At 38.9% G+C, this 25,236-nt stretch overlaps 5 protein-coding genes across 9 annotated transcripts in view; 2 read left to right on the top strand and 3 right to left on the bottom strand.

The window, feature by feature from the left end:
• The window catches only part of LOC136242867 (RNA-binding protein FUS-like), an 8,505-nt gene extending 6,680 nt beyond the window's left edge, over nucleotides 1–1,825 (bottom strand). The window contains exons 1-2 of one of the 4 annotated variants that reach the window (XM_066034358.1): nucleotides 1,680–1,819; nucleotides 1,194–1,268 (exon numbers count right to left, since the gene is read on the bottom strand). In XM_066034358.1, coding sequence (XP_065890430.1) covers nucleotides 1,194–1,201 — 8 coding nt within the window. In that variant the 5' untranslated portion in view covers nucleotides 1,202–1,268; nucleotides 1,680–1,819. Of the gene's footprint in view, nucleotides 1–1,193; nucleotides 1,362–1,679 lie in introns of those variants that run through there. The other 3 variants (XM_066034361.1, XM_066034360.1, XM_066034359.1) reach the window with 3 other exon arrangements.
• LOC136242885 (calcium/calmodulin-dependent protein kinase kinase 1-like) lies at nucleotides 1,689–12,256 on the top strand. Its single transcript, XM_066034381.1, has 16 exons — nucleotides 1,689–1,848; nucleotides 1,912–2,284; nucleotides 2,334–2,381; nucleotides 2,434–2,487; nucleotides 2,808–2,847; nucleotides 3,469–3,642; nucleotides 4,221–4,242; nucleotides 4,285–4,373; nucleotides 4,427–4,500; nucleotides 5,351–5,456; nucleotides 11,006–11,085; nucleotides 11,141–11,196; nucleotides 11,302–11,319; nucleotides 11,370–11,457; nucleotides 11,506–11,637; nucleotides 11,690–12,256. Exons 1-16 carry the CDS (start codon nucleotides 1,802–1,804, stop codon nucleotides 12,161–12,163), a joined length of 1,875 nt encoding a protein of 624 aa, XP_065890453.1. The 5' UTR covers nucleotides 1,689–1,801; the 3' UTR covers nucleotides 12,164–12,256.
• LOC136242892 (mRNA export factor GLE1-like) lies at nucleotides 12,137–17,088 on the bottom strand. The gene is made up of 15 exons (XM_066034390.1): nucleotides 16,952–17,088; nucleotides 16,752–16,900; nucleotides 16,643–16,703; nucleotides 15,819–15,880; nucleotides 15,368–15,584; nucleotides 15,170–15,322; nucleotides 15,082–15,118; nucleotides 14,921–15,024; nucleotides 14,643–14,855; nucleotides 14,394–14,584; nucleotides 14,015–14,135; nucleotides 13,367–13,471; nucleotides 13,237–13,319; nucleotides 13,123–13,186; nucleotides 12,137–12,372 (listed from the first exon to the last, which is right to left on the bottom strand). The coding sequence occupies exons 1-15, from the start codon at nucleotides 17,033–17,035 to the stop codon at nucleotides 12,304–12,306; spliced, it is 1,713 nt and encodes a 570-aa protein (XP_065890462.1). The 5' UTR covers nucleotides 17,036–17,088; the 3' UTR covers nucleotides 12,137–12,303.
• LOC136242904 (zinc finger CCHC domain-containing protein 8-like) lies at nucleotides 17,043–23,026 on the top strand. 2 transcript variants are annotated; one of them, XM_066034403.1, is made up of 14 exons: nucleotides 17,043–17,225; nucleotides 17,340–17,388; nucleotides 17,441–17,506; nucleotides 18,157–18,241; nucleotides 18,294–18,341; nucleotides 19,082–19,263; nucleotides 19,313–19,376; nucleotides 19,426–19,496; nucleotides 19,550–19,618; nucleotides 21,417–21,553; nucleotides 21,602–21,643; nucleotides 21,695–21,735; nucleotides 22,016–22,160; nucleotides 22,669–23,026. In XM_066034403.1, the coding sequence occupies exons 1-14, from the start codon at nucleotides 17,105–17,107 to the stop codon at nucleotides 22,881–22,883; spliced, it is 1,335 nt and encodes a 444-aa protein (XP_065890475.1). In that variant the 5' UTR covers nucleotides 17,043–17,104; the 3' UTR covers nucleotides 22,884–23,026. The 2 variants fall into 2 exon arrangements, with proteins under 2 accessions (XP_065890475.1, XP_065890476.1); XM_066034404.1 differs by having other exon boundaries at nucleotides 22,690–23,026.
• Nucleotides 22,325–25,212, bottom strand: LOC136242901 (SH3 domain-containing protein Dlish-like). Its single transcript, XM_066034401.1, has 3 exons — nucleotides 24,967–25,212; nucleotides 23,940–24,872; nucleotides 22,325–23,541 (listed from the first exon to the last, which is right to left on the bottom strand). The coding sequence occupies exons 1-3, from the start codon at nucleotides 25,013–25,015 to the stop codon at nucleotides 23,111–23,113; spliced, it is 1,413 nt and encodes a 470-aa protein (XP_065890473.1). The 5' UTR covers nucleotides 25,016–25,212; the 3' UTR covers nucleotides 22,325–23,110.
• Between the last annotated feature and the right edge of the window lie 24 nt (nucleotides 25,213–25,236).

Consider the following 25,236-nt stretch of genomic DNA (forward strand, 5'->3'; position numbering starts at 1 on the left):
TCCTGCAGTATTATTAAGTAGTGTTCTCGGTAAGGAAAAAAAGCAAGTCGTTCTACATAGGATAAGTAGCCTATAGATAATTCCTTAGAACAATGGAGGACTACAGATTTAAATAATAGCTGTGACATTTATTCAAGGGCGGCATTTCTGCTCTATCTTTAAAAGCACAGTGCGGTCACTACTCAAATGCGGTGAATATTTAAAGTGCAGCATTTAATCAAGGAAATACAGTATATGCCATGCAAAATCCCAAACCTTTAGTTGTCAGTAATGCTCAATCATAAACCATATATGTCCAATATTTAGACAGTAACTAAAACTAAAGCCACTGAATTTACAAGCTCTACTTGTAGGTTTCCAATTTATAGCAAACTATGCAATCTATTTCTATACATTTACAATTCATTCAACATATCCACTGGCTATTGAACTGACAATGAGAAAGAAAACCGTAAAGTTCTATTTCCAGTGTGAGAAAAAGCCTTCACAGCATTGCTAACAGGTTTTGACAAGGCAAGGTAGTAAAGATGGCATGAAGGAGTCACTATTTAATTAGTATTTACCAAAAGCAAGGAATGGTGCAATCCATACATCATTCTTTTACAAATACTCACATAGATGCTTTAATACCGACATAATTTGGGGACCCCACAACATATAGAATTTGTGTGGCACAGTAACAAGCATGGCTTCTTCACGTTTGTCCATTTCTTAATCACCACTTTGTTTCCTAGTAATAACCAATACCAAACAATGGCATCACTCATTGTGATGAGTAACAAAGTGGTTCTAAAACTATTTCCTTGATTATCAGCCTATTTAAATAATGCACTACATTTGAAGGTTGCCCAGTTGCAATTCCCATATTGATGTCATCACTATATACATGACTAACTTATTAGACACACACTAACATACACTGCAATTACCCAGGCTGAAGTAAGCAATTATATACCAAAAGGAAACATTTCTAACACAGAAAAGTTACTTCTTTCAGCCTTAAACCTTATACACACTCGTTACCACCATTTGTACCACGGAGACCTTCTTCTGCAGCACCCTTATTAATGAGCACCCATAAGTCAACCAGTGCCGGTGGGCAACATTTAGAGAATAGTGTACAGATGTATATACACACAAAAATGGCTACTTCAAGAAAGCAGCAAGTTTAGCACACCAGTGCTGTTATTTACCCTGACATTATCCAACTGGAATTGATATCACCCAATTAACCACAACACCAAATCTCTTACACTCTTTGTGATAACCTGAAGTGACAAGAATCAACAATGTACACAACTTTTTATAACCAATACCAAAAATTGATGAGTGTCGCAATGTTTGCTGGTAAGTTTATACCCACCATATTTACCTTACACGCGATATCTTCAACCACACACTTCAGGTAAATCCCCTTATTGCATCCATTGTACGTTTCTAAATAATGCCCACTACATGTGACAGTTTATGAACTGCTAAATGGGCAACATATTGAGGTCTATTGCGATGTTGAAATCAAAGGGTCGCTGTGAGCGAGCAATATTCAAACTTACCAACCACCCACGCGCACAAAAACATTTAAAAGAATAGTTTGTGCATAAAAGCAAGGATGCTTGGCTGCAATGATGATTGTTACACACAGAGGCACCAAATTGCATAAAATATCAGCATAAACTGACCTTTAAAATGTCACCGGATTTCTTCACAACCAATCACTGCACGTGAGCAAGCAAATCACGTGCACGTTAATGCTGGGACGTTTTCGTTAATATCAGCAAGAGTGCTGTTAGAACACCTAAAAATGGATTTATCGAAGATGCTACGACCTCAAATATCACTGGAGGTTCCGTAAGTTAATATCGAAAGTTGGCGCCACGTTTTACTATCCTCCCTTCAATCAAAACATTCCAGGCCGGACGAGGTGGATACTGCAATCCCATACAAACCACTACCACTACACGTTAACGCTAGATACCTCAAGCCAAGCGGAGGGGGCAGGTTGCAACTCCCTCCCCTAGACATTAAAACAGCGAACAAACTTCGCCCATCTACAAGTTTCGGAGACCTAGCGAACGATGAAGTAATGCAGGACCAGTCATTAAATCAACGCCGATTGCGGCTCAAGAAAGGACTATCTGAAAATGGCCCAGGAGTGAAAGAGCTAAGAAGTTTATCTATAGCACTTCCACCAAATTCTCAAGATACAGTTAGTCATTTGGTATCACCCTTGCCAAGCCGTAGACAATTCAGACACACAGATTCCATACAACGTTATGACGATGAGGTATGGTGGTAGGGTAACAGTGCTGTTATCAAGTCAAGTGTTATTACAGGAGGTGTCCTTGTTGAATCAATATCATTTAGAAGAAATTATTGGACATGTAAGCCTGTTATGTACTGTATCACAATACTGACGTACACCTGTTTGTACAGGGTTCTTATGGTGTTGTAAGACGAGCAACCATTGGTGACACAAATGAAGTAAAGGTAAGTCAGTCAGCGTGTATTGTATGTCTCTGTCTGCCTTCATAGAATAATGTTCATGTAATCTAATCTGTTACCACTATTCCTAATAAGTATTTGTAAAACACTTATTAGCTGACAGTGGTGCAAATCCAAAATTTATAGTTTGTACAATGCCAACAGTGACAGTTAGCTGTGTGTTACATGTAATAGTCTAAAAGTAATAGTAATGACTAAAAGAGTGGTCGAAATGATGTTGACAGTGCTAGGGATATGTTATTGATGTGACAGTCAGGTTACTTGTTACTACCTGTGTTATAATGTGATGTGCACTTCCTGGCTAGGCTCTCAAGATAGTTTCAAAGAAGAAATTAACTAGAAAACGTAAGTTAACAATATGTGCGTACATGTTGCTGGGTGACCTAACCTCCCACACTTCATCACAGTGGAGGTGTTGCACTTTTAAAACAGTCAAGCCATTTGTTGGGTAGGTACAAGGGCTACAATGTTTTATTATGGCTATAGTGCTTGCTCATTTTGTGTGTGCAATCTTGAGCAAAGCCATTTAGGTGCAAAGTTCTGGACTGCTTAGGCCTTCTGCAACAGCTAATGACATATCAGAATATTTGTGGCTATATATGTATGTGCTAACAGCAGGTATTACAACTAATTGTGTAGTTTTGGCCACGAGGGCAGCACCAATCAATGGAATAGACGATATGCACACTCTATTACTCGAACGAAAAATGATCAATTAAGCGTAGACGGCGCAAAACTCGACAGTAACTTAAAAGCGGAAGTCCCATACAAAAGTATGGGAAGCAAATGCGGCTCGAGCAATGACTCACCACTCGAGCTAAGGACAGGCCATCTTGCTTGCCATACACTTCTTTTGCACATTTTTCGTTCGAGTAATAGAGTGTGCATATCGTCTATTCATAAAATCTTTGTACATTGTGGACTAAGTAGAATTTTTTCAGCTTTTCTTATCTTGTGGTTTTTTAGTTTACCCGCCACGGCGTCTTAGCACTCCCAATCCCGGCAATAGTCCACCTGTCAGGAAAGACCCTCTGGCTGGCATTTACCGGGAGATAGCCATATTAAAGAAGCTGGATCATCCACACGTGGTGAAGCTATTAGAAGTAATGGATGATTCAAATGAAGATGAAATCATACTTGGTAAGATGTTATTGGCCATTGTTTAAAATTTATTGTTTGAAGTGTTTACATGTGTACCATGAGACATATGGAGTCGATGACCTAATTTTTTTTTTGTTAAGTAAACTATCAATCATCAGTGTTTGTGCAGTGTAATATATAGTTTAAAATATTTACAGTGAGGTTTGTTAATTGTAGCTCAATTTGTATGTATTACAAATTACTCTGTCACACATACACTTGGAATGTAATTCTAATAGTATAAATTGGGGAAGTGGTGATAGTAAAATTTATGAAACTGGTACAATTTTTCCAAGAATTTTTATTGTTTACATTACAGTGAGAACACTACAGTATAACAGCTATGTATGAAATAGCAAGTATGGTAAAAAGGGGATATAGTGTGAAAACCACTAACTATGATCTAGAATATTGATGCTAAAATATACATGGCCACTAATCAACAAAGCATTGCATCATATCTTGTTAGTATTAAAATTTTATAAGATGTTTGTAGGACAGCACAAAGGCTTGTTATAAGTGTAATATTGTGCACACTCAGAAGTGTATTTACGTTCTTCTATATTTCTTTATTACAGTGTTCGAATACATCGAGAGAGGGTAAGTCATGTGATCCTACTACATGGTTGATATCAATTTTAGGCCATTAATGGATGACAAGTTAGGCAAAACATTCCCTGAAGATCAAGCTCGTGGATACTTCATCCAGCTCATGTTGGGACTAGAATATCGTAAGAAGGGTGTTGACTTAAATCCAGACCACTTAGATCACATGATCCCACAGTACACCACCAAAAGGTCATTCACAGAGACATCAAGCCGTCCAATCTACTGGTAGCTGATGACAACAAAATTAAAGTAAATAATCATGTGTTTATTGTATTTCTACCGTTGGGTACGTAATTTAGTGATGCTGTGATATTCAGTTTCATTTGTACCCATGGAAGAACTGAAAGCATCCTTATGTCGGCATGGTCCAAAAAGTGTCTAAATGTAAAATTTAGAAACAAATAATTTTGTTATTTACTATTTACAAGTTAACCCCCGAAATCTAATTCTCAAACAGTGGAAGTTTTTTTGTGTGATATGTCATGGAAGTCATGCTATAGCATAACATTGTCACTGTAGCCTTTGAAGTTCTTAGCTGTGTTATAGTACACTATGCAAGAACAAGGAAACACTGAACATGCTATTGAATATCACACATTACATCGAGACATTTATTTTAAATAATTTCTACATATTTGGTATAAGTATTATTGAATCCATTTGATAAGGGAGGTTATTTGTGGCTCACTGAGCAGAGGAATTGACACTTTTACGTTTAAAATAATATATCTTGTTTGTGTATTCAACTATTGATACCATTTAAGTTTAGAGGCACGATGATGGAGATACGTACATTTAAAAAAAAATGCAAAGTGCGTATTTAGCAAAGTAGCAGTATCCATATTAGTAGTATATGTTCCCTGTAAAATGGTAACGTGTACCTTAATTATTTCATCCATCACATTGCTATTCCCTTGTACTTCACTTCACTGGACACAGTGTGAAAACTAATTGTGTTAATGTATTCATTGTATAATACCATTCTTACTGTTTATGCTTGGCATATCTGAGGTTGTGGTTATTGATTCTGTAAATACCAGACAATTATTAATAAGCAATATAGTGACATACTTCACATTCACTTCATTATGTTACATAGATTGCAGACTTTGGAGTGTCTGAGACGTTCAACACCATGGACAGTGATGTGCAGTTAACCAAGTCAGCCGGTACCCCTGCATTCATGGCTCCTGAGTGTTTGGACAGTAAGTAGTGTGTAGTGTATATGTGAATGTTTCAGTACATATCTTGTGAGTTACGGTAATCAGTGGTGTCATGTACATCAGACTTGCATTTGACATTTCGCTAGTTATTTTAATGTGATATGAAGAATTTTTTTGGATATGCAAATATGCTCTGTGTGCATGTCATGCTTGAAGACATCCGATCGTCTCATTTTATCCCCAACTATCTTGATTATACTATATTCATGCGACCATGGTATGTACTAAGTACACACAGATGTCACCAGTGGTCCTCTGACGTTATTCATAATATGAACCAGTCAGGTACCTGTATGTTGTGGTTTGGCTGCTATAGTGTGAGTGAGTGAGTGGGTTGTGTGTAGGACCTTGGTCAATGTCTTATAAGGGTTTGACCTAATGCCTGTTAAGTCACCTAAGGTTTCAGGTTGCAACGCTATCTGCTGTAAGCCACATTCAGCAATATGTGCTTTTTATACTGAAGGTGATCATGATTTATGCTTATGTGACTGTCTCGGCATAAATCTGCAGTTTGCACCACTAGTTCCGAATTTCTTTTTATTGCCTTAGTGTCCAAGGAAAACTTTAGCTCGCTGGGTGAGTAGTTTAACTAGTTAGTGGTGGACAGTAAGAAAAGCAAGGAAATTGATTTGTATATTGACTATACTGAAATTAAACTACAGGTGCTTAAATTTGAGGCCATATCTTAAGTGTAAATTGGTCTATGGAGTTGTGACTTTGCTCAAAGTGTTTGACATGCATTGGCATACAAGTATGAAAGCATTTAAAATGTAGAAATGACAACACTACTTACATCTGCCGCATTGTGAACAAACACTCATATCGTACATGCCCTTTAAAGCTATAGGAACAAAACAAAGATATTCGAATTCTCCATGAACAGGCATGTATAGGTTTAATTGAAACTTGCTTCACTGAGTACAGGATGATTAAAGCTTAAATCAAGCAATAGATTCTTACTTGCACCTATTTGGTTTATTATTATTATAAAAGGTTAAATTAGAGGTCTATTGGTGTGAGCTGGGTGTTTGTTGAGATGGTTGATTGTATTATAAAGGAAATAGGTAGTAAACAAGGAAACATGAAACTGAATTTCTTGTAGAAATTCCCTTTGTGGCTACCACACATACTACATTTCCTTGTTGTACATTCAACAGCTTTCACCATGTTTAACACCCTGAGTATAGCTGATGGCATTGTGACATAATATTTAAAGAAATTAGTGAACTGCAAAATGTACAGTACGTCAATTCAGGCCAGGGTATTGTGTATTAAACTTTTATACTTGACAGTAAAAAGAGTCACTGGTCCATCTTGTGTGGTTACCATGTGGAAGCCATTGTAATTATTATGGAGGAGGGATGGTAGTATTAACCTAACCTGTTAGGTGTTACTATGGCTACTACAAGTGATAGGCCCTCCCCATTACAAATGGGAATCACAAACAGCTAGCTGAATGGGAATCACAAAAGACGCACAGCATGGCATCCCTGTATTTGAACGATGAGTTTGAATAGCTTCGACCTTGAATGTGGTGTACGTGCATGGTACTCAACTACTGTCGGGGATGTGGTGTCACTGTTGCTTTTTCTATGCTGGTACTCAAAATTAAATTAATGTTTATTGCCAACTGTAAGATAAAGGGGTTGGGTTAACACCTCCTGCTGATGTTTTGATAACTACACAATAGTATTAACACTTATTTATAAGTGCTACAACTATCAAGACCAGCTTTTAAAATGCCTTCCATTAATTTCATTGTTTTACCATTTTTTCTCACCAAAGTTTTAGTATCCAAGCCTTTTCATGCCAAGGTTTTTTAAATATCTACAAGTGAAGTCCAACATGTGCCATACATCAAGTGATTTCTAAGAATCAATCTTGTTGATTGGTGTTTATAAAGTTACAATAGTAAATTGTTGAAGAAATTTGTTAACCCAGTGGCATTGAGCATGTCGTAATTACTTAGCACCAATTAGTGCAACTATTAGCTTGTCAAAACTCTATTAAAGTGTCGGCCATTGGAAGATGGCATGTGTCATCAAACATCTCTATTCATCCCGAATGCCTCAGTATTGATACTAAATGTGCCTACTGCAGATCTGAAATCTAGTATAGTGTGTTGGCATAGCTACACTAAGATGCAAGCCTTATGTCATCCATACTCCTTGGAAGTGCAATATGTTTCTTATATAGTCAACACCAGCTGTTGGCGATACATCATGGAGTATATGACACCTCCCTCTGAAGTATGCTGGAAGGTAAGGGGATTGTTTTTTACAGTAATTTTCCACTGACTGACAGATGAGTGTAACTCAATATTGTGGCAAACTTTATGGAGACATCATGTTGGTGCCGTTTGGCATACCTCAGGAGTGCACATCTTGACTTAGGCTTGTCCTCCTTTGTTCTTCTTCTAGTAGTTGATTCTTAGTTAGCATGTCTACAGCATTGTGCATTGTAAGATTAACAGGAATTGTTTGTAATTTTTGCACCATGCCTCCAACAGTTGAAATAATTAGGGAGTTCTTCTTCACTTAATTGTTCTTCATATTAGGGCTAATAGGCAGAACAAAGCTGAATGCTCAGTTAATTACAAAAAATGATGTCATAATTGGCGTTAGTGTGTGTGTGTGTGGGGGGGGGGGCTTAACCACGCAGTCAACGAACTGAACGCTTTTACTGGTTTGTTCAAATTGGAACACATTAGATTATTGTGGCAGTGTGCGAGATAAGAGTACCCGGCACCTGGCAAAAGCAGACCAAAGTTATATGCTCGATTATACTAGAAGTAAGTATGTATCCCTCACCTGTGGCTTTATAAACGTTATCATAGTGAACCATCATCTCTCTGTATAAAGTACCCCCCACTACTGCCATTTTTATTTTGTGGTGTAATTGTGGATAAGGCTCGTTAGTATGAGGATGCATTTTGTCGTGCAAATATGCACCTTTTTTAATGTGTACTCACCGGTGATGAATTAGGCATAAACAAGTGTATAGAAATTTATTTCCCAACATTTCCTTTTTGATGCTTTCTAGAGGGAAAAAAGTTTTGAGTATGTCAAGGCTGAGAATGCTATTGTACCACACCAGTGTGTTCTTGACAAACATGACCTTTGTGCATACATAGCTCCATACTACCTTCTCCAAATTGAGTGATTTTTTTAGCCCTCCTGTATTTTGATAACTTCAAGATAAATTGTCATGCAAGCCCTCAAAAGTTTCCTTGATTTCTTACAAAAAAATTGCTCAATTGCTTTTGAGTCAGCACATACCAAGGGGAAATTTCAGTACCAACTTTATAAATATTTGCAGAATTAAAGAAAAATTATCAACGAAAAGACAGATCATTGGTCATACCTACAGGATTAATCATTTATGAGATCAAGTCACAGGGTTATGGACGATTATTTGCATTTTAAAAAACTAACATTTTGTCTCTCCTGGGTAAACCACTTATGGGAATAACTTGAAAATCAGTATGTGTATAGGTTATCCATTATAGCTCAATCTTTTTGTGCAAATTGTAGTGACAGCTACAGAGACGTATCGTAGGATCAAAATACTCTAATAGAACAGTCACTGAGAATTTTTAAAACTGCACAGAATTCTTGGAAAAATCTTGTCCAGGATTTGAACCAGGGACTTCCATACCTATCTTCACCACTGAACCACTGTTGTTGGCTAATCAGCTCACTTAATTTTCTACCTTATAATAACCATATATATAGAGGGAAACTTTGTGGGGAGAAACTTTGGCAAGCTAGGCAATTTGCTGCAAATTCACCCCCAAAGTTTAACCCGCCAACTACCCATAGCACCTGAGATTAGCATCTCTATAGCTAATCATTGAGATTGAATTTGCCAAAGTTTGTTTCACCAAATGCAGCTGTTTACCCCCGCCAAAGTTTTCCTCCATATGGGTAAATGAAATTTATGAAATTTCAATAGGCTTTTTCATTTAACTAACCAAAGCTATTATTTACCTCCTTCATTTTTCCGGAGTGTGATTTTGCTAGCCACAACTCACAGTTCTCTGTACAAAAATACCTTTTTCAGGGCTCAACCCAGAATATTGACCTAGAAGGGGCTAAGTAAGTTGCTTCAGATTCTAGGGGGGTCTGGGGGCATGCTCCCCCAGGAAATTTTGAAAATTTAGGTGTAAATATACTCAATTTTGGTGAAATTTTACTGTGATGCCATTGAATATTGACCATTCGATTATACAACTTTGGGACCTTTCCATTTCTCAAGGCTTTAGGTATAAACCTAGGGGGGGGGCAATAGCTAACCCAGGGGGGGCCTGTGTCCCCTCCCACTCCCCCCCCCCCTAGATTAACCCCTGATTTTCAAAAAGCTGAAACTTTTCCCCTACTACTGTATATCCAGTCTTCCTCTCTCAGGATAGCTTGTGTTTCAACAACCTGTCTTCTAAGTTACAGATTGTATAAATGGCTGTTTAGTACTGTAGTTAACAAAGCCACTGGTGATAGTTCTAGTGCTAACGATAGTTCACCACTGTTCCCACCACTAGCAGCCATTCAAGCCCAGCTAAGGATGACAACAAAAGAAAATAGTGGTCTTACAGTTAATGGCGTACCTGGAGCAATGATGAAGGTGCCATTTGACCAGTACACTGTCCCAAACTTGTTATTGAATTAAGTAACTGATGCACCATAGGAAGTAAAGAATAAGCTGGCAGTGACACTAGGAATGTACGTGCTGCTTGGAATTGATCTGACGCTGTATAGCTCTGTGAGAGCCATGCTGGTGATCTAGGCTATATCTCTGGACACAGTACTCTTCTTTCATGCTGTTTTAGTGAATGATAGCATTTGCCTAACATGGAAACAAAGTTGAGATGGGATAATCTCACTAATTACTCATGAATTAGAACTGTAGTAATAATCTACGTCTAGGCAACACTTACCTATTCATATCAAATTGTTAGCAAATTATATGCAGCAGCTGCACTGACATAAACACTGCCAGTATTGATGGTAATGTATTAGTCATTGAATGGTAGGGATTGTTAGCTTTTTTTGATTGTGATGTAAAGATTAAGATGACTTTTGAAAAAGCATTTTTGTTTAATCTAATGAAACACTATTTCGCATGTAGTTATTCTAGCACTAGCTAAGTTATATTCTAAACAAAACAATGATGTCACACTTTCTTACATTGTCTCCACATTTTAGTTCAGCCAAAAAACAAAGGGTTTTGCGATTTTAAAGTGCTTCCATCCTTCTCTGTGTAGCTTTGGTATGTAATTCCTGGTATCATTGCTAAAACAGTTAAGCTTGCAGAAAGATCACTCAGCTGTAATGATAGCCACATTTTAGCTCTTTGGCTGTCCAACTCCACAGTGGCAGTACAACAACAGCAGCTGTTTGTTATTATGGAATACAGGGTTTTCCCCTTAAATGCTACACTTATGCAACTGCTGTATGAAGTGTATTAAATGTACTACTGACTGTTATATAAGGCAGTTCTTGTACTTGATGTTACATCATATTGTCCCTGTGTAGCTGAGAAGCGATCATATCTAGGTAAAAAGGTGGACATTTGGGCAGCTGGAGTGACTCTTTATTGTATGATGTATGGAAAGGTGGGTGTGGCTCATGCTATATGCAGCCACCACCACTCTACTGTCCCTGCTGCAGGTACCATTCTTTCATCCTATTCTACCTGAGCTACATGAGCTGATTAAAATACAAGAGTAAGTATCATGTGATCATTGTGCCTCACCTCATCATTAGTGGAATGGTGCTCTGTAACGTTTTGTAAAAAAAAGTATTATACTTTTTTTTTCTTTCTTATTTAGGTTAACATTTCCTGATAGGTAAGAATGCAGGTGTGTTATACCATGGTGTCTATTGTTATACTCACCAGTCCACCGAGTAGTCCTGAGATAAGGGACTTGATGGAGTGTATGATGGACAAAGATCCAAACGATAGGATTGGTATGGATGAGATTAGGGTAAGCCCCTTTGTTTTGTGACGTCCCATCATTTGATTATATGATTAGACACACCCCTGGATTAAGAAGAGTGGTATGATGATCCCCAGCAAGTCACAGAATTGTCTAGAAGTGATTGACCCTCAAAATGATGAAGTCATTGGTGCTGTGAAGAAGACAACATATCCAATATACATATTGGTTAGCTGTTAATGGTATAATTTAGTGATGTGTAATGTGGTCTCTTATTTAGACTCTAATACGTGGGATGGCTAGGAGACGTTCACTCAGAAACCCAATGGCCGACCTATCCCCCAAGAGAAAGGTCTCATCTCCAAAGAACAAGCATCAAAGTGAAGGACGAAGTAGTCCGGTGCCAGTAACATCACCTTCACCGACTGCCCCAGGGGAGTCATCCGGCACTGCTTCACCAAAGAGACGTAGTTCATTCAAAAGTATGTTTAGACCAAGATCTAGAACACCAGAACCCCAAGAGACCTCACCCCCTCTCATACATCGTCCATTACCCATTTCATCACCTTTAGCCATATCAAGTAATTCCCCACCTATTTCACCAAGTAACTCACCACCACGGAGCCCGGTACCGTTGCGGTCAGACAAAATGGTCAAAAGTAACTCACTATTAAATATCACCCATACAGCTACATCAATGACTAGTAATAGCACCAGCAGTCTTGAAGACGACATGGATAATGGCAATAACTAGTAGTGGCTGAAAAATTATTACACATTCATATTTTTTGTACATAGAAATTATTTTATATATTGAAAACAAAAATATTTTACTGTAATAAGATTTGTCTCTCCAAGTGAGATAATCAAAATTTATATACAAAAATTCTGCTGTCAAGTTCTTGTGAGATCCACAGTAATGTAGCCGGGAGGTTTTGGTATGCTACTAGCCTTTGTGATTTTCTGTAAGGAGAGAAACTCAGAGGATAAAATCAGAGTGTTACTCTAACTGAGCAGTCATGTCACAGTAACTGACTTAGAACATCATTGTAACAATAACATTCCCATTTGTGCAAATTTATATACAGAGTTCAGTTCCATTACATAGGACCTTACAAACAGCATTGCTGACGGTTTTTGTCAACAGGTGTATGTTCTATTAGAGTACACAGCTCTGTATATAAATGAATGGGCTTCACTTAACTGAACACTTTGTAATTGAACTGGCACACAAATAGGGCTGGGAGATAATTTAGATAAAATGCCTATCGAGATAATTTTCTATTATCATGATAAAGATAATTACGGTTATTTACTTGTAAATTCCAAAAATATTTGAATGACATATTTATGGAATTGTCTCTACTCTCCTGCCAACTCAACTATAGACTGTTTTAAATTACTTTTAATGTACAGCTTTTTGCTAAACTATCCTTAAATGGTCTATATACTAATGTATGAAGAAGTTATATTGTTTTGTGCAGACCACTCCTTATCGAGATAAAATTGGTTTTCATTATCGAGATATAGGTAACTTCATTATCACACAGCCCTACACACAAATGTTGAATAATGGAGGTGCTACTGTTCTCTAATAGAACATACATTTGCTCAAAAGAACATGCACAGTATAATAGTGACAAATACTCTAATTGAGCAGTCACTTGACATTTCAATAGTGTTTGGATAGTTGAAGATGTATTACTATTGTACCTCTAAAAACAGTTGAAGCCTTACAAATGATCCCTTTTGGTCACTAGCAGTCACCTTCTCAATCCTATGGGAACATGATGATGTCATGTGTTACCATGGAGATGATGTGCTCACATGGGCATGTAGCTGCTACCAAGAAGACGCAACAACTTCACAAACTGTCGACCATAACATTCCATTAGTCTGTATCCAGCAACCTGTAGGGTGGGCTCTAAATCAGAATGGGATAGGTTAATAGTTGTACCTCCAAGAAGTTTAGCAGTGCAGTTGCAGTTATTCCATTCCTTGGCTCAGTGTTGAGGATGTTGGCCAGCCATGCCCATCCATGCTCTGGACCATGGGGGTGGGGCTATAAGGGATGAAATTCTTCAGTCAACAAACAGTATAGGGATAAAGTGCAGCGTGAATTTGGTAACACTCAAATTTTATCTCTGAGATAAACCCACATAGTGGCCATCAAGTTGGTCCCAAGCAGGAATTTCTCGGTTCACATTCACCTGAGCGCTTAACTCCCAGCTGCCCAAAAAATTGATGCCATGCACAAACATGTTTACAACAAAAAAAAACATGCTTGTTCCAGTACAAAACCATTGGGAGGGGCTCTTGGAGGTGCCAACGTGTTGATACTGGGGCGTTGGGGTTGAACTTTTTGATATCACAAGAGTGTGACCAATGTCAAGCACACTTGTAAAAATAATATCATGTAATGTATTCTGGTAGAACTGAACACATGTTCACCTCATTTATTTGGCGGGGCTCAATCTCAGGTGAACGTGAACCGACTATACTAAAAGTAAAAACACAGTATAGTGACCATGTTGCATCCTTCATGATCTTGTTAGAGTGGCCATATTCTCAAAATAGCTCCTTAGGACATGCACATAAAACCTACCACATCCTTAGGGACAGGATACTGAATGATGGCTGCATACAACCGAATGATGCCGGAAATTCTCTTGTAGTAGTTCTCCTCTGACTCCAATATTCCACCAACCACTCGATAACCCTGCATCCTGTAAAGTGGGTGGTATGATCACATGATACACATAGTGTCCACCAGATTTCCGTACAAATTTTTGAGAGATATTTGCGTGTTTTCTCCTACTGCCTAATAATTGCCTCAAAAACAGAATTACTTGAAATTTGGCTCATTTGTAGTACTTAACAATGTAACTCATTGAAAAGTCTGACACACTTTTTAAGCCGTTTTCTCAAGAATCACCTCAACGAGAACATAATTATACCCATTCTACTAATAAGGCAATGCTCACCTTTTGTGGTCATCCTCGGAGATGTCACCAGTCTTGGGAATGTAGATTGGAACCAGGATTGGACATGAGGAATAGAAATGTGCCACAATGAGATCCCTGACTCTGGGAAAACTGACTGCCATAGCGATTGCCACAGCAGCCACAGCAAACGCTGCCTCAGGTTTGGCTGACACCTGTGTGTCTCCTTGACGCTACGACACAAGAAGAGACTACAACACATACACACAGATACCACACAATATCACATACCACTAATTTATCTGCCAACTCTTTGGTACAATAGTCTAATGCCAGAGGGTGCTCTCTTATTGATACAGTACGATCTGCTGTGGTTACCACTCTGCCTTCTAGCAACGTCTTCAGTCGTTGCACCTTGTCAAGAAGATGCTGTCTTGTATGAGGAGCAATTGCATTCACTGGGTGGTTTACAGATGATAGTAACTTTAATCTGAGTTTCTTAATCTGCAAGAAAAAGCATGTCACTATATAGCCACACCTACCACATTAGTTACAAAAGGAGCAAGTACCTCGGGATCTTTTGACTTCAGTGGTTCCAGCTTCTTCTGTAGGTTAGCAATTTCAGTTACAGCATTATTATAGCGACCAACAGGACTGCAGCTAGCAGCAAAGTCTGCTCAAAATATTAGCAACTCAAGTGCCACACAGCTCAAAAGCTGTGACACCATACCTGCTGCAACGGCAGCCTTCTTTGCTTCTTCTTTAGCCTAAGTGGAAGTGCTTCATTACTTTACTATATCACCTAAAAAATTTTCAACCTTTTTCTCTGCAATTTTCAACTGTTCTTCCTTTTCCCGTTGTTGCTTCAGTTTCAACTGTTCATCTCCTTTCTTATTGGCCATTTCCATGGCAACCTTAATGTCGCCAAGATATGATGCTACTGTGCTAACCATCTGTCGATATTCTGCAATCTGATTGGATATGTAAACATCACCATGACAACCACAATGACAAACATTTTCATTTGTGGCAGACTGATTATGGATCATGTGATCCAAATCAGTGACGGCTTTTGTCAGTGACTGTCTCCCACGTTCTGCCATTTTTGACGTGACATCTTCCAACAGTTGGGGGTATTTACATGTCTTCATAATGCTGCTAAGCACATCAAGTAGTTGAGTAGCTTCCTGCTTGATCTCTGAACACTTCGTACTTCGACGTCTCCTTCTCTCTCTAGAAACAAGTAAAAACATTTAGAATCTCCATTCCTAACTTTTATCTCTCTTAAGAACTAAATGTACTAAACAATAGTCAAGATTTTTAAAGGCAACTATAAATGCCCCCCCTTTTCAGGGTGTTCATGAGTATTTAAAGATGTTCGTTACACCAGATTAGCCAGTAAATATGGTATCACTTTAATACTGTATAAGCAACATCCCTACTTTACATCAGCACCACGGCACTTACTGGCTGCGAACATTTGCCTGTTGTATGACATCCATGGTCTCACTGTATCTCTTCTGACTGCTCTATAAGGGAGGGAAGATGTACCACAGTGAATCATGCACCATGTAAATCTGGCCTATACCATATATACATAGCAATTGAAAGTTTTAGCAGATGACAGTTTTGTAGTCATGGTGAATGTTGTATGCAAAGCCTTTGTCCTCAAGAATCATTCAACAGAAGTGGCCTTAACAAAATAAAATTGTAAACATTGATAATAGCATATATCCAAAAAAAAAACAGCTTTTAATAACTACAGTATGTACGTGTGTTGGAGATTACTAGTTAAAAGTTGTAACCAAAATCTCCAACACATGTTTACCATGATGAAGTGGCACAAGACTCTTCCCAATTATTGCACACTAGTGATATCGATATGAACACTATGAAGGCAACTCTTAAATAACCACACAGCTCAGGAGCCCTTAAGTGCAAGCTTAAGGTGCTGATATGTGAAGTCAAACTTTCTGCAAAATTTGCATTGGCAAATTTAATTCTTTTTGCTTGCAAAAAAAATCTGCTACTATATACAGCAGAAGACTGGGATTCTCATAAAAACAAGGGGTAGTCACTTCAATACTGTCTGTTGAAACACTTACGACCGGGATCAAGATTCAAAGGCTATTTTATAGACGAAATCAAGCGATCAAGGCAAAATTTCGATGATCAAAATTCTTGATCCCAGTCGCAAGTGTATCAACTGGCGGTATGGAAGTGACTACCCCTTGTAAAAAGCATTAACGGAATTCTAATGTTTTGTTGAACATGTGAAACAGTGATGTTACCTCATTGTGATTACGATACTCATCCATCTTATCTCTCATTTCTTGTTCAATCATTACCATGCTGTAGGTGTGAACTATATCCCGGTACACACCATGACAAGCCACCCACCTCTCCTGTTCAGCCATCATTAGTTGATGATTCATCTGGCGCAGCTCGAGTAGTTGCTGTTGTAACGTGGCTTCTAATTGAGCACTACTTTGCTGCCTGATCTCCTCTAGCTTCTGATCCATGATCGCTCTCTGTTCCTTAACGCGCTCCTGCGGAAATGAGCTATAACTCACGATCATGGTTGGAGTAGTTAAATTTACCTGTATTCGCTGCCATGTCAACTGTCGCAACTCTTCTTCGCATTCTTCCAGCGAGTTGCAGTACAGCATCGTCCGTTCCTCCATTCTAACCAATGCGCACCAATAAACTTATTCTAATTAAACGCACACTGGTTAAGGGACTATCCGACGACTATGGATAACATCGAACTGAGTTTTGCTGAGCCGTCAAGCTCCCAAGAGACCGAGGAAGCACAAGATGATGATGAAACTACACTTACTAAGGACGAATTGATAACGAAATTGAAAGAAGAAAATATCTTTTCCCCTAAGTACACATTCCATTATGAGCTATGTTTAAGAGACTGGTGTGGGGTACCTAGTGGTTGTTATCACGTGCTTGTATGTATAACACCTTAACAAGATGTACTAGTTGAGTTGCGTCGTCGACTACACTTGTTCAACTCGCTGGGGAGTGGGTAAGTTGCGACATGTATGGTGTGTTACCACGACTGTACATTGATGGTACAGGATGGATGGTTCCCATGGTGATGGTCCAATGGCCAGTGTGATATACTTTAACACTAAGTTGTCTCGGTAAGGGTCATATATAGTGAGTATTGTGTGTGTAGAGTATAAGTATGTGTGTATGTGAGCATGTTTGTGTGTCTAGTGTAGTGCTAGTGTGTTTTGTGCAATGAATATTTTACACTTGCATATGTTGCTCTACTGGGGGTAGCCATGTCAGTGTGGTACTTTATTGACATTCCTAAATATTGCATGTGTGTGTGCATGTGTTGTGTTTGTCTGTGTCCATGTGTGTGGTGTGTGCGATATTGACTTAATTTGTGAGCTGTCCCTAACTATCATGGTTCATTTGGTCCCCACAGTTACTTTTTAGCTTGATAAGTTGATGAAAAGCCTTTCTGAACCTAGACCCTTAAGTGTTTACACAGAGCAAGCCAACCCGTGTAGGTAGTACCAAGAGTAAATTATTTACTCTTGGTAGTACTAGGTACGTGTAATTTATTCCTCACAGTAGCCCATAATTGCTGCCTTGTAATTATTCTGAAACGATTTCCATGAAGTATGGTTCATAGAATCCCTTATTTGAACAAAGCAAAAATGTGATTTCTAGTGAAAGAAATATACTGACTATATATTCTAGTCCTTGCATGTTATTATAACAGCTTTCAGTTCTTGGAGTCAAATCTATTATACTAGTATTTCTGTGGTTCACTTTTCAGTAAAAGGAGGAAGGATTTGGAGCGTTGTTGTGTCGGCAAGGACAACTGGTGTGCAGAGGAGGGCGGGAATGTTACCACATCACAGGTAGGCATGGCTGCTGGCTGCACAGCACACCAGCCAATCAGATTTCTCCTAGGAGTCCAGCTTGGATGTTCAAATAATTGCACCAGGAGCAGTGCTGAAGGTGAGTGTCCAGTAATCACCAGAAGGTTTACTGCTTGTGCTCAGGTAACTCTTGATATGTTGGCCTGTCAATTAGATATAGCAATTATCACCACATCACATTATGTGTAGAGAAACTTATGTACCATATAACCCAGAATTGGTAGGGGTACAAGAACTCAATCAAAATGTAATTGAACGCAAGTGGTGAATTATTTATGTTAGTGATAGTACATTTAGTGATCCCCCAAGTTGCCATGACAATTAGTTGATATGATATCCCATCTCATCAGTTTGACTCATGGTGGTCTTATTAATGTAGGTGGTATTTGACCAAATAATTAAAACAATATCTTTGTGCCACCTTTAAAGTGTCAAAACTGTTAATTGTCTTCATTATAGGTTGGTCATAACAGCATTAAGGAGAGGTAATGTAATTACCCATCCTTCACACCTATAAATTTGTTGTTTCATAGGTCAACAAAAACACTTGCTACTGACATTGTAGCCACCTTTTTCAATTTTAGTTAATATGATTCTCAATAGCTAGAGCTATTCTAGGAGTGTGTATTGTATTCATATGGTTGCCACATCACTGGTGGGAATGCTTGGAAATGTGTTCAGTGTTTTACCAAACAAAGTCCGTTTTGCTAAAAGCCTTTTGGCAAATCGTGTCATTGTCACGTACTTTCATCAAACAATCCAAACTTGCTTGTATTTTACATGCTCAAGTTTCATGGTGTGTGTTCATTTTATTTATAGGCAGTTGGGGCAGTGGAGTACTATAGTGGGTATTGTATTGATCGACTGGGTGTACCAGTCATTGTGGACCTGGACAAGGAGTTCAAGGCTGACTATGAACACCCTTCATACCTGCAAGTATATCTGACTCCATTTTGGTCGGATAGTAGTGGTGGTAAGACAACTTCAAACAAAGAAAAGAAGTGAGTTTGGGATACTTCAGTGAACTAACTGTGTTACGTATTATAATAGGTCGGCTAGTAGGAGTAAATGTTTTAATTGTGGAGGAGATCATGTTCTTAGGGACTGTCCCCTGGTGAGATATCACATAATTATCTTTCTTCTTATTACTGCACACCTTTCAGCCTAGAAATCCTCAAGTTATTAATCAGAATCGGAGCAAGTTTGAGGCAAACACACCACAGTTATCTAAAAAGTACCATTTTACCTAATATGGTGATATTGGTAGTTATGTTTTCCTTTTGTTAGTCGTTACCACGCTGATGAAGACAACAAACGTGATCAACGATTTTCTTACTTTGTTCCTGGCAGCATCAGGTGATCCTATTGTTACCATGGTTTCAGCACTGCTAGAAATTACAACAGATTTTTTGCTTTTTTGCAGTTTCTATTATTTTCAAAAATAGGCATACTCAGTACTACTGAATGCCCAAATAAGCACCTCGTACACTTCTGTGCAAACCCTCCAGTGCACAACTGTAATAATATTAAAAGTTTATGATCTCATACACAAGTAAAAGATTTCTAGCCGTACAATACACATACACACAAGAGTTGAAGCGTAAAAATTCTGTTGCATATATAGTCATGATTGTTGTCCCAATTTGTCATACAGACTAGCTGTCCAATCCATTATTACAGGTACAGTAACACTATTGTTAACCAGAGTGTGTGACCACCTGCTGAGCTGTACACACTACCTAGTAATGGACGTTAAACAATTTTGGAACCCTATATACGAGAAATGTGGATAGTTTAATGTTGGTGTATAGACTACCAATATCCCTCAGCATTAGTCTAGTGGGCCATAATGGTAGGAAACTAGAGTGAATTTTTCATAGAAGTTTCTCTAGCATGAAATTGACATGACAAGTACGTAAATTCACCACACACACCACACGTACTTGTTGTAGCTGTTGTAATTAAGCCTCCATTTATGGAACTTTGAAGGCAAGCTAATGAATTCAAAGAACTACATATCTAGTAAAATATTCACTAGTGGATGTAGTGCCATCACCAGTTGTGCATGAACCATTAACAACTGAAAAATATCCAAGTAGATAGATTTACACAAAGTTCATACATTTACAGGTTTATCTTTTGTACATCTTGAATAATAAGTATTGTATGATCCAAACACTCAGCTTGAAGTACAAATATTGTAGCCCTTTCATATACAGGCAGCCCACAAAAATCAGGACACCATACCTTGACTATTGTGGTTGGTCTCATAGTGCCCATGTTACACAGTAGCCCCAACACAATCACACCCCATACATGGTGGCTTACAGCTACAACAGAATTTTATCTCCAAAAATATTACAGTACTATTATATAAGTACAATTGGATTTAAAAAACCTGGTCTCAATAGTGCCCATATAAGGATACACACAGCACAGGGTGTGTCCCCTGTACAGGAGGTTGCCCTGTTTCAGTTGCCCACTCAAGCAACTTTATAATTTAAGAGTCTAGGTGGTTACAAATAACCAAAAGTTTCAACTCCAAGCTAGAAACACTACACATCCTATTAAGATGGGTATGTGAGGGTTGTGGAGAATCAACATTGAAATACTTGGTACACATTTGATTTTCAAAATTTTCATACGCATGTCACTGTATAAAATTGCAGCTCCTTAATTACATTCTTTGCACTGTATAGTTCACATACTTTTCATCTTGTTACTAATTTTAATTACAACAATGTAATATATGTACATGAAATTGTTTTCATGGGCTTCGTGGAAACTATGAACAAAGCGAAGTTCATACATGAAGTGCTAAATATCTGCTGGGCTCCTAATGCTAATAGAAATATGTACTTAAGGCAAGCGGCATGGAACCTCCTCTGGTACAAATTGCGAGTTGAAATTTTCAGGGTTTTTTTTTTGAACTGCTGCATCTGAGTCATGTGATTCACTAGTAGTTACCTCATATTGAAGCTGGTCAAGTGATGCATTTCAATTGTTTATATGTATCACAGCTAATATGGTGTAATCTGGATGTTCACAATCATTCCATAATATAAGTATTTTGGTAGTTTACTAATTGACATAGAGGGGGGTCTATGGATTCATTTAATGAACTATAATGTTTGGTATTTTCATTTCTCCACAGTGAGAAGCTGTGCAATGCACTGGGAATCACCAAGGACAGTATTCCTCCTTATATTAGTCGGATGAAGAAACTTGGCTACCCACCTGGTTACCAAATGCATCACCATGACAAGCAGAATTTTGTACTAGCCTTATATGGTGATTACCCCTCATTTGTCACTGGATTGTGATTGGATTTTTTTACAGATGATAATGACAGTCGTCCAACTGGTTCTCAAAGTCCCGACAGTCAGTTTAAATTTGCATTGATTGCCTGTAATTTGTTTTACACCCATCCAGGCATGATACAGTACCCTGGCTTCAACTGTGAGGCAAAACAGGTGTGTCTACCTGGTTGTAGCAGGAGGTAGTGATTTGGGTTAACTAGACTAGTTTGACATTGCCTTTTGTGGGTATTTGTGTGTAATGTGCATGACTTCCTACTTGTAAAATGATAAAAACACATTAGCAGATTTAATGCTGTTAACTAGTAATGGTATTATTGTATTAATGGTAGTTTGGAGGTGTCTTGAGATTTGGAGCCATAATAAGAGTTAGGACATAATGGGCTACATTGTTTAAGTGTTATCACTGTGACATCATGACTGTTCCTTTGTATAGAATGATCGATCAAAGAATCACAAGCGAAAGAGGGCAATGTCAGATGTTTCCACCACCACCTGCCGGCCAGCAAAGACACCCCGTCTCTCTGATGAGCACGATCACTATGGGGTGGTTGACATGGTGATGAGTGATGAGGAATTAGGTACTTCTCATTTTGAGTTGTGAATATTTGGTCCCTACCAATGTGGTTAAAATGAACTACAAATTTTGGGCCCTAGATATTCCGTGTGTGTTAAAGAAAAATATGACATTAGGTTTCTTCTCCTCTTTGTGTGATCAGTGAGAAATTACTAGTGAAACCTGTGGATAAAGGACATCTTGTGTGACTTACCAAGGTTGTCCTGATTATAAAGGTGTCCTGGTTTTTCAGGTCCATCTATGTTTAGGATACATTGTAACCATATTACATGGGCGCAAATCTGCACAGGGGTATGATGTCCTGATTCAACAAGTATATTTTCTTTCTACTCCTTTCTTCTCGTTGGACCCACACTAGTACACACTGAATTATGCAATGGTTATATGGGAAATACTTACAGGATACTTTAGTAAAATGCTTAAATACATTGGGTTCTGTTTATTGTGAGCCATATTCACATATCCTGACAACCAGCACAATTCACTGTACTGTGTAAGGATTTCATTTTTAGGGTATTCACTTAATGTTTTAGAAGAGGGAGAGATCAACTCTGCAACAAACAGTAAGGACAACAGCCGACGCTCTTCCACAACAGAGAAGCCGCTTTTGAAGAAGCGGTTTTCTCTTGATTTCCCTCCCAGCCTTCTGTCCCCAGGAGAGGAAACGCCAACCACTCCAAATCGATGGAACACCATCAAGGACATTCTTGACAGAAGCAAGACATAGACAATAACCCATATATACACATCATGTACTGTAATCAGATACGACACCAATTTTGTCACAAAATGTGAGATAGTTGTGTCAAGGTAACTTGGCAGAAATAAACAACTCCATATTGTTATTCACTGCTGATTCAATACACAAGAGATCACAAAACTTTATAAGGTGAAAAATGTTATGTGCTGAATTAGTATGAGTTAGTTAAAAAGCTATACAGCTTGGTTTCATAATTACACTACAGGTGGTTGTACTAATGAGACTGGTACAAACCCTAGTCTGTCAGTTCTGGTGTTGTAGGCCCACAATCGGTCTGCATTTGACTGTGTAATCATGTCTGCTAACAACACATCAGCCAACTGTACTGAAAGTTCATCCATTTCATGAGCATCATAATCTGCTAACACAATTAGCTGTGATCCAACTTTCTTGATTTCTTCTTTGTTGCTATTAATCACTGGCCGTTGTTTGGCTATTGCTAGCTGCTTGAACCGTTCCTTAGCTTGGTGCTTGTCAACTCGAGGACCTGGCTGTCGGCTGTGATGGTGGTGATGACGATGCACATGGCTTCGACTGCTGCCCATCATAGCTTTCTGCTTCAACCTCTCTGTGCTGACACATCTCCTCAGCTGGGCCTGTCGATTAGTTTCACACCTTTGAAGAGCTACACAAAAAAAGAATGACAGAAATCATTATAATGTCCTTCCTTTTGAAAGCTACTAGAGAATCACAAACACATCTTCAAAGCCCCCACTTCTTATTCAGCATAAAGTAGTCACTATTATTTGATGTGGGCTACAAGGCAGCACAGTTTTTATATAACAGCTTGGGCCTACCCAAAACTGTTTAGCTTGTACTAAGGAAACCCCTGCAAAACTGAACCCATATAGCTACATAGAACAACCCTTTTCCACTCAAGTGCTGATGCATGTAGTGAGAGCCATTCAACTTGTAAGTAATGAGAGATGGTGTCATACCATCGCCAATGAATTAATGCAACAATAGTACTGCCTCTTATGGACATATCAATTAACATATAGTGGTCCCCCACTACTGACTCACCTGGATGAGTGCCGAATGAGAGACAACTTCGTGGCACAAATCCTTCATCACCAAGAATAGTCGCCACCCACAACCATTCCTGGTCATCAGCGTTCAACACTTTAACTCTCTCTCCCTTGTTAACCATCAGTTCATTCTCTTCCTTGCCCATAAAGTCATGGATGACTACCAATTCTTCAATAGAGTCTTTGTAGAAGGGAGCCATGCGAGGTTTACAGTTTGATGGTAACACATAGTTGGGTGAATCAAGCCTGTCATGGTAGCGGTGAGAATATGGCTGAGGATAGGATTCTGAACAAGACACATATCCATTGATGTGACGTCGTTGTGGAAAGGGACTGCTTGGATCATCTGGCCCAAGTACAGTTGAGTCTGTCTCATTCCCTGACTCCTCTGCATCAGTACGTGCATAGCTAAAACGTCTTGACAGTCTACAATAATTGTATGGTATGTAGCCACGTGCTCCATTCTTGGTCACTGCAAATGCCCAATCATTTCTACGATATAATATCTTAACTCTTTGTCCTTTCCTCACAGCAAGTTCTTCATTACAACATGGTGTGTAATCTCTGATCACAGTCATCTTCACATTAGCTGGACAAGATGGGGTAGCTCTCTGTAGCAGCTTGCCTTCAAATGTTGTGCTGTCATCTGTTGCGTATCCAGCTTGAGAAGGGAAATAGGAAGGCGGCAGCGCGTGTCCACCACTCTCTCCAGAGCTTGCCGAGCTTTGCTGGGACCTAAATCCAACCCCGCTGTCTCCGCCATCACTGAGGGTCGGTGAGCGGGACGCCAGGTCAGACACAGATCGTGTTAAGATAGAAGACGGATTTCTTGACGGAGGTTCGTCAGCTACCAGTACCATCACAGGAGACTCTTGCTTAGTCTTGATGCTAGGAAGAGATTTTCGGGCTCCACGAGTCCGGCTAAAAACTGCACAAAACACAACACATACATATAAAGCTGTTATCCACTAATATGAAGGACGTGCTAACTGCCTAACAGCTACATACGAAGCTTCACTTACATTTTGGCTTTTTAGAAAAGCTGGAACCGGGACAGAAAAGGAACGCCATTGAATCGCTTTGTACTTCAACCAAATTCGCCTCTGGCAGTTCGTGAGTTATGGCAATAATCGTCTGCCGTGGTGGCTTAATACAAAGTCAAACTACGCAACACCACTTCACTTCAGTGCCAGTGTCAAATGTGATAAATTTGCAGGCAAACGAGCTAAATGATCGGTCCGGCATTACGTCACCAAAAATATGCCGCGAACCCCGTAGAACTTCTCTAACCC

The sequence above is a fragment of the Dysidea avara genome, chromosome 13 (genome assembly GCF_963678975.1).
Source record: "Dysidea avara chromosome 13, odDysAvar1.4, whole genome shotgun sequence".
Taxonomy (NCBI): Eukaryota; Metazoa; Porifera; class Demospongiae; order Dictyoceratida; family Dysideidae; genus Dysidea; species Dysidea avara.

What these genes read in the sequence shown, in the direction of transcription:
- LOC136242885 (XM_066034381.1), top strand. Translation starts at nt 1,802, where the DNA reads ATGGATTTATCGAAGATGCTACGACCTCAAATATCACTGGAGGTTCC. An exon ending in CTGATGACAACAAAATTAAA is followed by an intron (nt 4,501 to 5,350) that starts GTAAATAATCAT and finishes TATGTTACATAG; the next exon opens with ATTGCAGACTTTGGAGTGTC. An exon ending in CATATCCAATATACATATTG is followed by an intron (nt 11,638 to 11,689) that starts GTTAGCTGTTAA and finishes TCTCTTATTTAG; the next exon opens with ACTCTAATACGTGGGATGGC.
- LOC136242892 (XM_066034390.1), bottom strand. Translation starts at nt 17,035, where the DNA reads ATGGAGGAACGGACGATGCTGTACTGCAACTCGCTGGAAGAATGCGAA. An exon ending in TGAAAATTGCAGAGAAAAAG is followed by an intron (nt 15,119 to 15,169) that starts GTTGAAAATTTT and finishes ACTTCCACTTAG; the next exon opens with GCTAAAGAAGAAGCAAAGAA. An exon ending in GAAGGCTGCCGTTGCAGCAG is followed by an intron (nt 15,025 to 15,081) that starts GTATGGTGTCAC and finishes TATTTTGAGCAG; the next exon opens with ACTTTGCTGCTAGCTGCAGT.
- LOC136242901 (XM_066034401.1), bottom strand. Translation starts at nt 25,015, where the DNA reads ATGGCGTTCCTTTTCTGTCCCGGTTCCAGCTTTTCTAAAAAGCCAAAA. An exon ending in CTTTTCTAAAAAGCCAAAAT is followed by an intron (nt 24,873 to 24,966) that starts GTAAGTGAAGCT and finishes TGTTTTGTGCAG; the next exon opens with TTTTTAGCCGGACTCGTGGA. An exon ending in CTCATTCGGCACTCATCCAG is followed by an intron (nt 23,542 to 23,939) that starts GTGAGTCAGTAG and finishes TTTTTTGTGTAG; the next exon opens with CTCTTCAAAGGTGTGAAACT.
- LOC136242904 (XM_066034403.1), top strand. Translation starts at nt 17,105, where the DNA reads ATGGATAACATCGAACTGAGTTTTGCTGAGCCGTCAAGCTCCCAAGAG. An exon ending in TTTGTTCCTGGCAGCATCAG is followed by an intron (nt 19,619 to 21,416) that starts GTGATCCTATTG and finishes ATTTCTCCACAG; the next exon opens with TGAGAAGCTGTGCAATGCAC. An exon ending in TCAACTGTGAGGCAAAACAG is followed by an intron (nt 21,736 to 22,015) that starts GTGTGTCTACCT and finishes TCCTTTGTATAG; the next exon opens with AATGATCGATCAAAGAATCA.